This window comes from Ahaetulla prasina, chromosome 1 (assembly GCF_028640845.1).
Source record: "Ahaetulla prasina isolate Xishuangbanna chromosome 1, ASM2864084v1, whole genome shotgun sequence".
Taxonomy (NCBI): Eukaryota; Metazoa; Chordata; class Lepidosauria; order Squamata; family Colubridae; genus Ahaetulla; species Ahaetulla prasina.
In genome coordinates, this window is record NC_080539.1 from 117,009,760 (window position 1) to 117,025,810 (window position 16,051).

Sequence of the window (16,051 nt, forward strand, 5' to 3'; positions counted from 1 at the left end):
ACCTACTTGGGTCTGGGTCACAACAGTAGAGGTGGTAGAGCACGCCCAGGCCCAGCAGGTAAAAGGCAGCCACCGCAAGGAGGGAAAGTCAGATCCCCATGGCCACCCAGGTCCAACAGAGGGGGGAGGGATGCAAGTGAACCCAGCTGAGCCTCTGGCGATGTGGGACAGATCACTATCAAGCTTCTGTCCGAAGCCTCTGGCAGGTTAAAAAAAAAAACCTGCAGAGCAGCGGCTTATCTTTTTATCCACCCTCCCCTCAGTTGCTTCCATGCCTGATGCCAAGAGGGCAGTTCTGCTTGTGCCCTCCCCCGCAATGCCAGAAGCCTCATGCCACTGCTGCTCATCTGCCGTGTCATTTCCTGCCCCCCCCCCAAGCCTCTGTGATCACACTTGGCAGGCAGAAGCCCCATGGTCCTAAATGTCCCATTCTGTCTCCTTACCATCTCCTCCCTTCTTCCATGCTCAAGAAGAGACAAGGGCGGGGGGAGATATTAGCAGTGTGGGTTTCCCAAGTTGAAGCAGGACACTGATCTGCAACCTGATGTTGGCCAACTGGGCTGGATCGTGGCCACCCTTAGATATGCACTATTGCCTCAACCCCTTCCCTTAGGCATGCGCATAGGAGCCGGTGAGCATGCGAGGGCTGTTGTGGTGAAAGGAAAGCACTCAGAATGCAGTCCCCAGGGACACTAGTCCCTGTGTGCTTGCCACTTCCTGTGTGCACGCCTAGGGGAGGGGCCAAGGCAACGCCACGGATCTAAGGCTGGTTGTGGTCCGGTCCAGATGGCCACCATCAGGTTGCAAATCAGCACCCAGTTGGCCTAGGTCAGCCCCACTTTGTCCTTTATTCATGATGAATTGATGTCTATTTATTTTAAAGTGCTGGTCCTTCTAGTGTGGGTGTTGGCAACCCGCGGCTCCAGAGCTGCTTGCAGCACTTTGGGCCCTCTGCAGTGGCTCCCTATCCCATCACTGGCTGGCCCCAACTCTCGCCCTCCTCTCCCAGTCACTCCTCACCTGGCCTGAGAAAGTAAGGGCGATGGCAAGGGGGTGGGGTGGAGAAGCAGCTGGGGCTGATTCTCCGGCACCTCACTCTTGCTGCAGCTTCTTTTGGCCCTTGTTGGTGCTGGGCATACCTTGGTCACTTGGGGAGACACGTAACCTGCTCTCCACCCTGAGACTCTGGCCCGACCTGGCCGTGACCGATGCCCGCCTTGCTAACACGAAGGGCTGGCAGGGTGGGAATGGGATCTGGGAGGAAGGGATGATGGAAAGAGGGATGGGTCCGCAGTGCCCGGTTGCAGCTTTAAGAAGCTCAGGGCAACAGGAAAAGGGGGCTGGCCCTGCCAAACCTCACCCACCCCGGGGGTCAGAGAAGCCAAGGCTGGGCCAAGCCCGTAAGCTCTCCTTGGGACTCTTTCCGGCTGCTCGCTTGAGGAGGGTTTCCCCGCTCGTGTGCACACTCCCAGCCCCGCTACAGCCGGCCAGGGGGTTGCGAGAAGAGAAGAAGGAGTGTTGCCCGAAGGGAAGCCTCCGTTGCGGTCCGCGCTCATTCCTCAGCCATCCTGGATTTCCAAAAAGAAGAAAGAAAAGGAGTAGTGAAGAGCCCCAATGAGAGCTCGCTGAGCTTTCCGAGAGAGTAAGAACAGACACAGATACAGAGAGAGAGAGAGATACAGAGAGAGGGGGAGAGAGAGATACAGAGAGAGGGGGAGGGGAGAGATACAGAGGGGAGGGGAGAGAGACATAGTGATACAGAGAGAGGGAGAGAGAGATAGGGAGAGAGACATAGAAATACAGAGAAGGGAGGGGAGAAGGGAGGGATACAGAGTGGGAGGAGAGGGGAGAAAGACAGATAAACGAGGGGAGAGAGACAGAGATACAGAGAGGAGGGGAAGATGGAGAGGGAGAGATACAGAGGGGAGGGGAGAGAAAGACATATACAGAGAGGAGAGAGAAGATAGGGAGAGGGAGAGAGATACAGAGAGCGGAATAGAGGGAGAGAGTGATACAGAGAAGGGGGAAGAAATACAGGGGGTGAGAGAGGAAGAAAGGGAGAGGAAGAGATACAGAGGGGCAGCTAGAGGAGACGGGGAGGGGGAGACAGATACAGAGAGGGGAAGATAGAAAAGGAGAGGAAGAGATACAGGGAGAGGTGGGAGAGAAACAGATACAGAGGGAGAAGGGGGAAGATGGGGAGGGGAGGAAAGATACAGAGGGGTAGAGACATAGATCGAGGGCAAAGAGCGGGAGAGGGGGGAGAGACAGACGGGGAGAGAGGACGAGAGAGGCAGAGAGATATAGGGAGAGAGAGACATAGATACAGAGAGAAGGGGGGAGAGAAAAGGATTTTATGATTTCTGGTTCTCTGCCCTAATGATCGGCTGGGTAGGCGTGGGTCATGTGACTGGGAGTTAGTGACGAGTTGGCCACACCCACCCAGGTTTTGTAGCTCCCAGTGTTGTTATTTTTTCCTGTGGAAAATGGGTCCAAATGGCTCTCTGAGTGTTTAAGGTTGCAGACTCCTGTTCTAGTGCATAAGTAAACTGGCTATAAACATACATAACTTTTTATTTATAAAGTAAGGCAATATTTGACAACCTAGAATTATAGGATTGAAATCCAATATATCTTTAAGCATCAAATTGAAGAAGGCTCAATCTTAGTCATATTCTATATGAATTCTTTTTATGACTTCCCCTAAATCGACTGATATTTATTTTAATTTTCCTGTAATAGATTTGGTATAAGAAATCTGTTTATATTTGTTTGATATTTCACTATGGCATTTTTTTTCTTATTAGTAAAAAAGTTTTATTTCCATTTTCCAACAACCTATTCAATATACAGTCTCTTATTCAACATTAGTCATTAACTTTCATTTGTTACTTATTCGGACCTGCCCAGCTACCACTTCCTTCCTTAACAAACCTTTCCTCCTCCCTTCTCTACTTTCTTCTACTTTCTTCATCCTTCCTCTCCTTCGCTTTTCTACATCCTCTCCTCCTTCCCTACTCTTCTCTTCCACCCTTTCTAACCCTCTCTTTCCCCTTTCTTCTTCCTCTCCTTTCCCCCTTTTCTACCTCTCTCTTCCTACCTACTTTCTTCCTTCACTCTCTCCTCTCCTTTCCATTCCTTCTGAAATGGCAGCTGAGCAGCCCGATTTCATTTCAAATTATTTCTATTTCTTAATTACATATCTTCAATCATTCCTTTACATTGATCCTTCATCTCCCCCTCTCCCCTTCCCTCCCTCCCCTCCCACCCCGAGACTTCCCAGAACAAAGTACAGGGTATAAGATTAACAATCATAAATTAAAATACAACATAAGTCATAATCCATAGTCACTCCTCTCTAAGACCTTAACTCCCTTCCAGAAACAAAAAGTACATTCTTCTTCCAGTCCATTATATATCAGTCCATTCCACTCCTAAAATCTTCAGAATCTTCCAATTAAATTAGTATTTCCAGTTCATCAATAAAATACATAGTTTTAATATCCAATCTTCATCAATTAACACCAAATATATATCAATCCATTCCACTCCTGAAGTCTTCAGAATCTTATAGTTTTAATATCCAATCTTCATCGATCAAGACCAAGACGATATTCCATCTTCCAGTATTCATCAGAAATTCTTTTATAATATACCTTTCTTCCTTAAACAGTCTCCCAAATATAATTCATATTTCCAGCTTAAATTCTTAAATTTTATCCAATCTCCAAAAATAAACAATATTCTATCTTCTCATATCTTTAATATCACTTACATAAATCAAATAACATTGCTAATATTAATATTTCTTCAATTTACCTTACATCTGTCAAATAACATTATTAAAATTATAACTTATATCCAAAATATATCAATTATAACAATTAAATTCTATTTAACCAAATACCAACATTACATCCATAAATTTTTCTATCTGTCCTCCAAAAGTTAAACAATATTCCATCTTCCCATTCCTTTATACCTCACATATATCAAATAGTAACACCTTATACCCAAAATAAGTCAGTTGTAAAAATTAAACCCTATATATATATTTTTTTAAAAAAATACCATCAAAATCACATCTTAAGCATTCTCCTTCCCGTTGTCTTCTATCTTACATATTTTCCACCATCTGCTCACCAATCAGCTTAACATCTAACAATAAAGAATTTCCAATCTTTAATATATTGGTGTAAAAATCTCTTGTTTAAAAACTTATTAAGAAAAGATAAGCCTCCAAAAGTTCCTATAAAAAAAAATTCATATTTGAAGTGAAGAAGTTTCCAAGATTTTAATAGTTAGTTCTGTTTGCTTAAGAGCCATTCTTAAACTGTAAAATCTACCAAAAGAGAAAAATTTCAATAAACTTTTCTTCTTAAACATTGTGATAAAGAAAAAGGTAAAAAGAAAAAAAATCATTAACAGTTCTTATTCATTCCATTTAAAAAGTAGCTTGTTATGTTCTTCTCTTCCTTTGTCCTTTTATAGTTTCACTTTCCTTTGTATATTGCAAACGCCATTTTAAATCCACTCAAGTTGAAAGTTAGTTCAAAGGAAAGCTATTTAAGAGCTGAAGTTAAGATTTATTACTTGCAAATTCTTGCTAGTCCTCCTACTTTGTTCTGTCTGTGTTGAGTTCTCTTTAAAAATAAATCTTGGCACAGAGATGGTCGCGGCTTCTCGTTCTGTATAAACAGAAGCACCCTGGGCACGGAGCTTCATCAGGCTAAAGGGGAGCTCTCACCCTTCGATCCCCTGGTTAAATTCCAGGGGCTCCCAGGGAACTCTATCCAAACCTGACTACTCTTCCCTCCCCCTTCTCCCGGGGGAGAGAATTCCAAACCGTCTTACAGCCCATTTACGCTGTTAGGGACGGTTTGACGAAACCCAGGGCAGACGATCCCAAAGGAACGTCCACGAAGCCTGCGTTGCCAGCGGAAGTCCCCCAACTCTATGGCATTTAAGGCAGAATTCCCCAACCTTTCTGGCTTTGTGGACCAGTTGGAGCAGCGAGACGGGATGGTTCCGCACAAGGGGTGGGCAAGCATGCACAGCTCCATTTGCTGCTCGTGCAAGTGGGGATGTGCACACATGCACGTTCACAGACTGGTTCTGGTGGCCTGGGTTTTGAACAACTCACAGCCCAATAGAAGCCCAGGTGTTGGGGACCCCTGATTTAAGTCCTCCCTCCCCATTTATTTTATAATCTTCTAAGAGAGGGTACATGTGGTCTTTGTTTCTTTTTATAAAATTTTAATCTGATTTTCAGTTATTATATTCTGAGTTAATTAAATTTCAATAATGATATTATCTGAGGCTATTATTTGTATTATTTTAGTGCTTTAATATATTGAAATGGTTTGTAAATTGTATATAGGATGAATATTTTAATACAACCTAATCCTGACAGTTTTATCTGTGGAAGAAAGGACAGGAAATACAATAGTTTCCTAAAGTAAAAGCACCTTAAATGATATTTTTGTGTACTAAGTGTTAACAAATCACATATGCTCTTATAATAATTGGATATAGTTCAATAAAACCTCACTTCAGAGAGGGGTTCAGTGGACTTTGGATGCAAATGGTAAAGTATGATTTTGAGATTAGTCCCCAAATAGTGAAAATGGCAGATGAAGTGGTCTGGGCACTTTATATATATGTATGTAACTTTTGTAAGAATATGCAGAATGTATTTATATAAATCACATATGTTTTAAGTAAATTAGATGAATTTACATTTAATAAGCATTTATTAGACATTATTTCTTCCAGCTGTCTAATTGAAATTTTATTGTGACAGGAACTTATAATTTTACCTATGTTGTACACATATTAGTAAAAAAAAGTAAAAATTAGTGAAAAGTGTTAAAAACAGTGAAAACCCCCACAAAATCTTATTTTTTGCAAGCAAATTAATGCAAAATTTTGGTGATCTCTCTCTCGCTCTCTCTCTCTCTCTGTGGGTGTGGGTGTGTGTGCGCGCGTGTGTGTGGGTGTGTGCGTGTGCCTCTGTCTATGGTGGTTTGGGAGGCATTGTATCTATTTACATTTATTACTTATCCAGAACCTATGCGAATAGGGGGGTGCAAATATCATAAATGAACAAAATATATATACACATGCTATTTTAAGAAATTGAGTACTTTAATTATTTGATATACTATATTAATAATTTAACATTATATTGTTGCTTTAAATCTGATTTTTAAACTGTTTCAATGTTTTTATGGAAAGCAAAATTTATCTCATACATTGGCAAAAAGAGATGCTTCTTTAATAAATAGCAGAGGAGTTAGTGACATTCTACATTAGTAGCAAGTGTAATACTTTTGCTATTTATTAAAAAAAGTCTCTTTTTGAGGCATCTTTTGAACCTGAGGACTCTTAAAGGAATTGCATTTCAATATTGTCCTTAAAGCAGCCTTAATTTTTTAAAAAAAGAAATGCACTGCTTTAATAAATATCTGAGAACTACGGTTCCTGTGTAGCCTTAAGTACCCGTTTGGAATCATTTGCAAAGGATAAATAATTGCAGTCTGTAATGTAGCATAATTAAATAGTATATTTATACATGTTTATTTCACACCTGCTTTAAGCACTTATTTGAAAGTTATGTCTTTCTGAATTTTCTGAATTATTCTGAACAATTTGTTTCTTCTTCAGGTCAGAAGACTTGTCTCCATTTACATGGTATTTTCCCTTACTTGTATGTGCCATATGATGGTTATGGACATTTGCCAGATCATTATCTGCGTAGTTTGGCATTCAGCATTGACCGGGCACTCAATGTCACATTAGGAAACCCATCTTCTTCTGTTCAGCATGTGTTTAAAGTGTCACTAGTATATGGAATGTAAGTATTGATTTATTTTTTAAACATAGTTAAAAATTATTTTTGAGAATAGTTAATCGATATACTACTAAAACTCTTTTGCCTGTTTGTATGTACCTTTCAGTGGGGTAAAATGGTAGGACAACAATTTTTGAATTGAAGTACCTCAAATGGACTAACTTAAAGAATGTACCCACAATTGTTCTCATCAGATTGAAATTTCAAGAATCTCCAGACTTTTTGTAATGGCAAAATTGTGGGTGCTATAGTATTATCTATTGTACCTCCATAATCACATGATTATGATTTCTGACACTGCCTGCTAGCTTCACACCAATAAAATCAGTGAGGGAAGCCTGCTGGATGTCAGAAATAGCTCCCACTAAGTTTTTGCCCCCTCGTGGTCATTCTGTTATAAGGAAATATTTCTGAAAGCATGTCTCAGTGGGTCATGGGTTGTCTGTTATTTGTATCTGTATATACAAAATAGACTCCCACTCTCTTCATAGTATTCTATTTACAGTGGCCATTCCTGCCTTTTAATTTTCACAATGCCCAACTCCATTTTTTTCCAACAAAAATGGCTGCAGAGTTTTTCAGTATAGGTTAGAAATTCAGCGTCACTTAACTTTTTAAAAAGCGGCAACATAATTACTTCTTTTTGCCCTTGTTTTAAATGGAGGATTTTAGAGGTGGAGAGGGAATAGGAAAGACAATACCTGAAAGATTACAATTAAAATACAGAGGAAAAGTGGTGAGTGTCATTTTTGCATTGATATGATATGCATATCAGAATTTGAGCCTCTTAGATCTCTAAAACTTAGAAGAAAAGATAGAAACTAAGAAATCCATCATTGCAAGATGGGAATTCGAATGAATATTCCTTCACAACATGACAAATATTGAACTAGTAATATTTGTGCAGTAAAAAGTAAAACTAACATATGTATTAGGAGAGTGATAGCTAACCTTTTTTCCCTGAGGTGCTAAAAGCGCACATGTGCGCGTGATAGCACATGCATGCCCTTACCCATAATGCAATGCCCCCTCGCACTCCCCGCCCCCTGCATGTGCAACCCCCATGTGCTCCCCCAACCTTTGCACATGTGCAAGGACCCCCATGCACCCTGTTTTGGTCCTAGCGCGCTTCCCTGAAACCTGGGACCAAAAATGGACCGCAGGTGGGCGCACCTGTTACCAGCATGTTTTTTAATCCTTTTCCAGTATTCCAAATAAAATAGAGCCTGATTCTATCCTTGATGCCATAGGTCACGACTAGTGGGGAAAGGGGGCATGAGGTAGAAGACGGTTTTTTTAAAATCATATTGTTAGATGTAGACTCTGTTTGCTGGCCCTAGTCATCAACTGGCATGGATGAGACACCGAGGTACTAAGTGACTGATCCCAAAACCAATTCTGATAAAGACCTCTCTAATCTTCTCTTTATTGGATAGATTTATTTGATTGATGATTGATTGATTGATTGATTGATTGATTGAATTTATACAGGTACCCATTTCACATAGCATGACTTGGATGGCATACAAAACAATCATTTAAAGCAATTTTAAAAATATTCAATAAGTTCAATAAAAGGCTACGAGACAATATCAGATTATAAATGGAGCCACTGAATCAATTTATTGTTTACAACTTCTTCCACCAAAAAAAGTTCATTATGGGTTTGTTTTATGTTGAGTGTGGTTATGCAGATGTAAAGGTTTCTGTTGTAACCAATGTGCATTACTGCAGTGTTGGTAATTAATTAAATTTCTGGTTGTAAGTTAAAGTGCAAAGATCTTTTTGCTTTTGTTTGAACATTTAATGTATGCAATCTGCACGTCCCTACTGATGTTTCACACTACATATGAAATATAAAAACTGTATTGCTTTTATTGTATATTGCCTGCAGGTTGCCAAATACAAATATATACTATGCCGGGCATTAATAAGAGAGAGAGACTTCAGACCAATAGCCATAAAGTCTACACTTTACTATTTTTGGTGCTCTGTGAATTATTCTGTATTATTTTCTGCTGTGTTTCTAAAATTTATTGTGTAGAGACATGTTTAATTAATTGGTTCCGTTGCTTCTGATGATAACTTTTGAAGTATTTTTTTTAAAGTTTAACCCAATTCTTCTTAGGACAGGGCATATGTAATTACCCCCTTCATCATTGTTATCTACTGTTGTAACCCTAGTATAAAAAACAGGGATTACCAAGGATTTTCTTTGTGTTCTAATTGCTCCTCGTAGCAAAATATTTTAATTGTTTCAAGCTTTGTTCAGTTTGGAATATAGAGGATTCTGGACATTCTGAGTTGTTTTTTTTAAAGAAAGTTCTGATGAAAGCTGTTCTTTATACAAAAAAGCAGCTTGTGTATACTCCTCTAAGTGTTTTGATGCATGTCTTGATGCCTTCTCTCTTGAGAGATTATGAGCTGAATGGTTTTTTAGGGTATTTCAGTTCATTTCTTGTGTGTTTCTTATGATACCAGTGTGTAAGAACTGCACAATTGAAGAAAAACAAAGCTTTCTTGAAGTTGAGCCCCTTATGCCTGGTGATTTTATGGATAGATTTTCAGTTCTGCAATATTATAGAAATATTGTAACTTGCCATTGCCTTCTTCCAAGATGTTCTTTAGCTTCCTGATATAGTTAAGGGTTCTCATATTCCTGCTTAGCTTTTAAGTCCAGACAAGGTTAGTTAGGGGTTGGCAGCTATAATGGCTGAGTAACTGAAAGAAATTGTGAAAAGTCCTCATTAATGTGAGGATTAGTAGAACACACATTTTGTTCAACTGTTTGAGCCAAGACATTATGGAAGGATCGTGATGTGATTTTGGTTGGTGTTTCCTGCCAGTGTTAAAGGTAACTGGTATTTCAGCCTTTTCCCTTCCCCTCAGCCTTACCTCATATCTCTTAATGGAGACAAACTGTTTCTTAACCTTTCCATGTAGCTTAATAGTGGTTCTAAAGTTATAGTTAAAGATTTCTTAACTCTTAAATGAGAGTGCACTTTATACTTCAACATTTCCATAGTTGATATGTAAAAGATACATTGATTTCTGTTGTAAGAGTTGATCAACAATTCAGGTGGGTTAACTTTAGAAGAAAGTTATTAAATTTATACATTTATGAAACACCAGTATTTAAAAGTAGAAATATTTCTTTTGTAGGGCAAGATAAACCTGCTTAGAAATTTCAAGTTGCTTCAAATGTAGGAATTAGCAGGACTGTCATTTATGGCATTCCCATAATATGCCATACTTGATCCTTTGTTTCAATTATTTTATTCGCATGTGAATAATCTTGGGAATTAATGTGTAGATTTATTTTAAAAGCCTTAATTAATAATTTGGAATTCAAGTAAAAAATGTTGCCATTCCCTACCTTATTATCAGGGCTACTATGCAATTGCCCTTTCACGATAAGCAAAAAAGTATCCTGTCATCTGTATTTTTGGAAAAGCAATAAAAAAAGTGTGCTGATCCAGCTGCCACAGTGTTCCAAAGTAAATACCTTGGAGTAGGCCATTAGCACAGCTATTGACAGTATTCGTCTACCATGGCAATGTAATTGCCAACTAGGTAAAATCCATGTTCTCTCTCAAACTTGGAGTTTCAAAGGGTACAGAGATCGTTATCTAAGTGTCGGAATGATGTCTCCTAACTTGTGCAGCTCTATAAAAAGATTTATTTCGGATCATCCACTAGTCGTTCTCACTTCAGATTGAAAGATGATTAATAGACACTCAAACTATTTTCTGAGAAATGGAATAATAATTGATCTTTCATTCTATGTTACTTTGTATCTGACCTGCACTAAACAAAACTCTCTTATAAATAATATGTACAGGTGAGTCTCATTCCAAATTGGGCTGTGATGGGAAAGATTCCTATTACTCTGTTGATAGTTATTTAAGGCATGGATCCACTTAATCAAAATGATTATTTGGAGAAGGACAAACCAGAATATAATATCATACTGGATTTTTGTTTTCCAGGCCTTTTTATGGATATCATGAAAAAGAAAGGCAGTTTATGAAGATCTATCTTTACAATCCTGCTATGGTAAAAAGGTAATATTTCTTTTGTTACTACTTCCATATGATACATCTTTTTATATAGAGACTGGAATGAGGGCTGACATATCGTAATTTTGAATGGTTGCTGAACAAATGGTTGTATGTTGAGGCCTATTTGTACAGGCTGAAGATTACTCATACAGGTAATCTTTGACTTTTGACAATAGTTTGGACTGACGATGGCTTCGGAAAGACTGTTTTATCACCTGTAAAGCACTTCTGGCAATTGTAAAATGTTTCATGATTTGTTCAACAACTATGATTTCAACTAATTTATGTGATTCACTTAATGACCATTGTAAAAAGGGTCTTAAAAATCATGCAATCTGGTAGATGTCTTAACTTAAAACTTGCCCAATTTACCACCAAAATTCTGATCCCAATTACACTCGTAAGTCAAAGACTACCTGTATGCACAGAGGTACTGTGAGCTGTAGATAGCAATAGTACTTAGTACTTATATACCACTCCATATTGCTTAATAGCACTCTCTGAGCAGTTTACAAATGTCACCATATTGTCCCCGGTACTCTGGGTCCTCATTTAAATGATCTTGGAAGGATAAGCTGGTCAGGATTGAACTCCTGGGTATGGACAGAGTTAGCCTGCAATGCTGCATTCTAATCTCTGCACCATTATGGCTCCTACCATATAATACAGAGACCAAATTTGTTGCCTCTATTTTACCTGTCCTCATCCCCAGGTGGTTGGTTTTTGCTAACATTCAGTAGCAAAATATGGGAAGGCTTAATTTGCATAATTAATAGATAATCTTAATCTCCAAAGGGATAAATTCAGTGAAAAATTCTGCTTTCATTAATGCAATAACATCATTACTGTGCTTCTTGCAACCTTGGCCAGTAGAAAAAAAAGTTTTAAAAAGTGCCATAATGCTGAATGCTGTTACAGCAGTAACTATAATCTGTGACTTATTAAGATTATACACTATTGTGACATTTAGGTTTATTTATTATTTTTCCCCAAACAAATCTTTGCTTCTGTCACAAGAAGGCATCTGTTCTTGATTCTGCTTTTTAATTAAACATGGCTTTAATTATGATGAACTCAACAAAATTTAGTTATGATGAACTCAACAGAAGTCCAAACCTGTCCTTGAAGTTATAACTGCCACAAACAGACAGCATTTCAGGCGCTTGACAACTGGCTTTCATTTACAACCAGTTGCAGCATCCCACTGCCACAGGACTGTGATTTGCAATGATTTTTGTCATTTTGCAGCAAAAAACCACACCCATTAGGTACACTGAATTTGCTTAATGACCATGTGATTTGGTTAATGATTGCAGTGACTCACTTTACAACTGTTGTAAAAGTGGTTGTAAAATTAGATCAGGTCACCGTTTAATGACTGCAACAACTTAGACCAAAAATCTGGACCCAGTTGTGGTCGTTACGTGAGATTTACCTGTATGCAGTTTCTTTTTGCTCAAAACAAATATTTTGAACAGCTAGACACAGACACCTGTAGATACCTCAAACACATGTGTTTAGGTTCATCTTATCTTGTTTTTATTATCTAAAATGTTATATGTGTAGCTGAAATTCTTGGTACAGATATCAGAAAACTGCTGTATTCCATTTATGTTCAGTAATGTTCTCATGTTTAAATATTTCTTTAAAAATAATGTTGAAATACTATACTGATGATTTTTTTTTATTTAGAGTATGCGAGCTTCTACAAGGTGGAGCTATAATGAATAAAATTTACCAACCTCATGAAGCTCATATTCCCTACCTCCTTCAGCTCTTTATAGATTATAATTTATATGGAATGAATTTAATCAATCTGGCTGCAGTCAAGTTTAGAAAAATAAAGAAAAAAGGTATGGAAGTTATCTCAAACACATTCAGACAATTCAGCCTCTAGAATAAACTATAAATTATGGATGGTAATTTAAAGAAAATAATGGTTGCCTTTGTATTAATTGCTTACATTCCACACTATTCTCACCATTAACATCTGTTGGGTGCATAATCCAAGAGTCTCACTCTTCTTTCAGAATAAAACATTACAGCTATAATGGCCAAGTATTACTTCTCTACGTTTTTTTTAACTTTGTACTCCTCTTGCTGTTTTAATGAATGACACAGCAGCAATTCTTCATGCATAAAAAATAAACACATGACTTCCTGAATTTAGTCGCCGTGATTACTTAACCAACCATGGTGTACAATAGATAAATGTAAAAGATAGATACAATATATTAATCCAGTCTGTGTGTAGTTGTCATTTGAAAGAGAAAATAAAAAATTAATACTTTGGGTTATTTTCTAGGGATCCCATAATGTACATAGTTGTTGTTTAGGCTCCTTTCCCTTTTGAGGGAATACTTGTCAGGTACAAACAACCAGACCCACGCTTGAAAAGTTCAATCACAGTGGTACCTTGCTACTGGAGTCAGACTGGGCTCTGCTGTTCTTCCTGCAGGGTGCAATCCTCCTTGATACTTTCCATGTGAAAGCTTTCTCCATTCTTCCATCACTTTCATTGTACTGTGGCTACTTTACTATTTTGAAAGATTATATTAAACTTTATACAGTGCTATCTTCTAATTTGAGGAAAGAGCTGAGTCTTTTTATTTCTATTGTTTGTTTGTTTGATTGATTGTTTTCTTTCTTTTGGATCTGCAGTTTGTTTTTCTGTTACATATGTCTTGCAATAGTTCTTCATCTGGTGTCTATAATTATTAAAGTATTCTCTAATAGATGCTTCAGGTACAATAATTCAGGTACACTATTCCATTCTTAGTGTGTTTTGGGCTAAGATAACAGTCACATTTATTGTTAAGAGATATCTCAAAGTAGCTTTTTTATGTGCGAAATCACTGATGAAAATGGGCATTTCATTCTTCTGTCGGAAGTTAATAGTGGGGAAAAAATATTGAAGAGCACTTTATAGGTTTCTGCAATTGGTTGAAAAATGGATTTAGAATCTGTTAGCTCTTGCTTTAAAAAACATAAATATATCCTCAAGTCTAGTGACTTTATGCATGTAATTTACTTGGTTACATCAGAGAAGTTTTCTGCAGGTTTTTCAGTCTGCCATAATGGATACTACAGCTAGATTTAAGGTCTGGAAAGGAAGATGTACATAATTCTAAGGATCCTGTGGGTGAGAAAGAAAAGATTTTTTTAGAAGATATATTTTTTACCTGAATATTGCCAATTTCTTAAAAACCAGAATTTTCTGCCAGAATTGTCAAATCAATTACATATAGGATTGTGATGCAGTCATTACGGATATGTCCAGTGCTGCACTTTAAAGCTTTGGCTTATGAAGAAATATATTAATTAATCACTTAATGACCACAGTTGGAACTGGCAACTCTGTCTCTAAGTGACACAGTGATTAAGTGAAAAATAACTTGACTGTACCAGATTTATGATTTATGATTGTGACTTCTGCCACAGTCAAGCAAAGTACTTATGATCATTAAACAAAATACCATGATTGTGACTTGCAATTTTACTGCCAACTTCTCCATTGACTCTGCTTGTCAGAAGCTGGCTGTGAAATGCACAAATGTTGGTCATATTTGTACAGGACACTGCAATGGTCATAAATGCCTACTGATTGTAAAATGCCTGAATTTCGATCACATGACCACGGGGAAGCTGCAGTGGTCATATGTGCAAGGGCGAGTCATAAAGTTAACCTTTTCAGTGTCATCCCAATTTTGAATGGTCACTAAACAGGGCAGATGTTAAGCAAGGATTGCCTGTGATCGTATATTTGCATTAAATATGCTAATCATTGGATGTAGGAATAAGTTGCATAAAGCTTGTTCCACTCTTGTAAATTGTTTTCATGTTTCTTGTACTCCTGCTGTAATATCGATTATTCCATTTGGGATCTTATGTAGCATAAAAAAGGTTGTTTTTCTGCTCTTATTTGGCTGTCAATTGCTGCTTCTTTATAGAAGATAGGCATCATCATGAATAAGTATTCTAATAGTCTTGTATGATGGCATCTATGATGAGCAGCTGTGTTGTTACCTATACACAGACTTGTTTTGTTAAGTAACTCAAAGGCAGCTATTACCTTACATCTCAAACCCTGAAAGTTAAGAATTCATAACTTTCTCTGAAAATTAAATAATTTTCTAGATATACTTTTGCACTTTCAATGATCTCTCAATTTAAAAGACTTTTAGATAAAGTTACACACATCAAGCAAAATGCAGATGGAGATTAACTTAAACTCTTATTTAATTCCATGCTTATTTTATTACAGGGTTTTGCCAATAAATGATCTATAATAAACTTTTTGTTAAATAAGCAGTATTTCAAATGTTTAATATATAAAGATTCAAAGTGGCATGTTTTCTAATACGACATATTGGTTATGTTTTATATATAGGTGATGCATTTGAAGAAATTGGAAGTTGCGGAGATAATTGGACAAGACCTGCTACCAGACCCCATCAGTGGGAAGATAATCAGATTCCTAGGTTGGCATATCTGGATACATATTTGCCTTAGCAAGTATCCTAACCCATGGGATATCTACATACATATATTAGTACTAAATATAGCTGCAGGTTTAACTAGTTTAATCAAAGTTGTAGATTGACTGATTGGTAGGGCCACAAATCTAAATCAGTGGGTTACAATAAAAGTTCTTCATTTAATTTTGAATTTATTTTGTTTTATATACTAGGATAGAAATAGCTTTCTGAGAACATGCTAGCACCCATGTATTCTTATTTACTTAGAATGTTTTAATGGGAGGATTGTCTTGGACTTGTGGATCTCTTAAATAATTGATACTACTTTGAAATGTTATGACATTTGATCCAATTTTCTCCTATATTTTATGGCTGCTGACACATTTTTCCAGCAATGTAACTGAAATAAACATTTGTCTTTAATACTTATAGTTAGCCTATGTATGTGCATGTGTACGCTCACTTCTAATAGTCCCCAAATGTTTGAAATTGCAACTTCTTCATCCCTTGGCTTTTAGCCATGTTAGCAGGAATTATGACAAGCATGGCCCTCAACATTTGAAGAGTACTGCATTGTAAATACATAATCAGACTTTTCATATTCAACAATCCCTTCTCTAATCTTGTTCTTGAATTCCATTGACCTGATTGTGACATGT

General features: G+C 37.6%; 1 protein-coding gene across 2 annotated transcripts in view; it reads left to right on the plus strand.

The window, feature by feature from the left end:
- The window catches only part of REV3L (REV3 like, DNA directed polymerase zeta catalytic subunit), an 88,517-nt gene that overhangs the window by 15,599 nt on the left and 56,867 nt on the right, over nt 1-16,051 (plus strand). Inside the window, exons 2-5 of one of the 2 annotated variants that reach the window (XM_058173860.1) lie at nt 6,667-6,856; nt 10,843-10,917; nt 12,607-12,767; nt 15,305-15,425. In XM_058173860.1, the coding sequence (XP_058029843.1) occupies nt 6,667-6,856; nt 10,843-10,917; nt 12,607-12,767; nt 15,305-15,425 (547 nt within the window). The remainder of the gene's footprint in view (nt 1-6,666; nt 6,857-10,842; nt 10,918-12,606; nt 12,768-15,304; nt 15,426-16,051) is intronic. The other variant, XM_058173867.1, reaches the window with a different exon arrangement.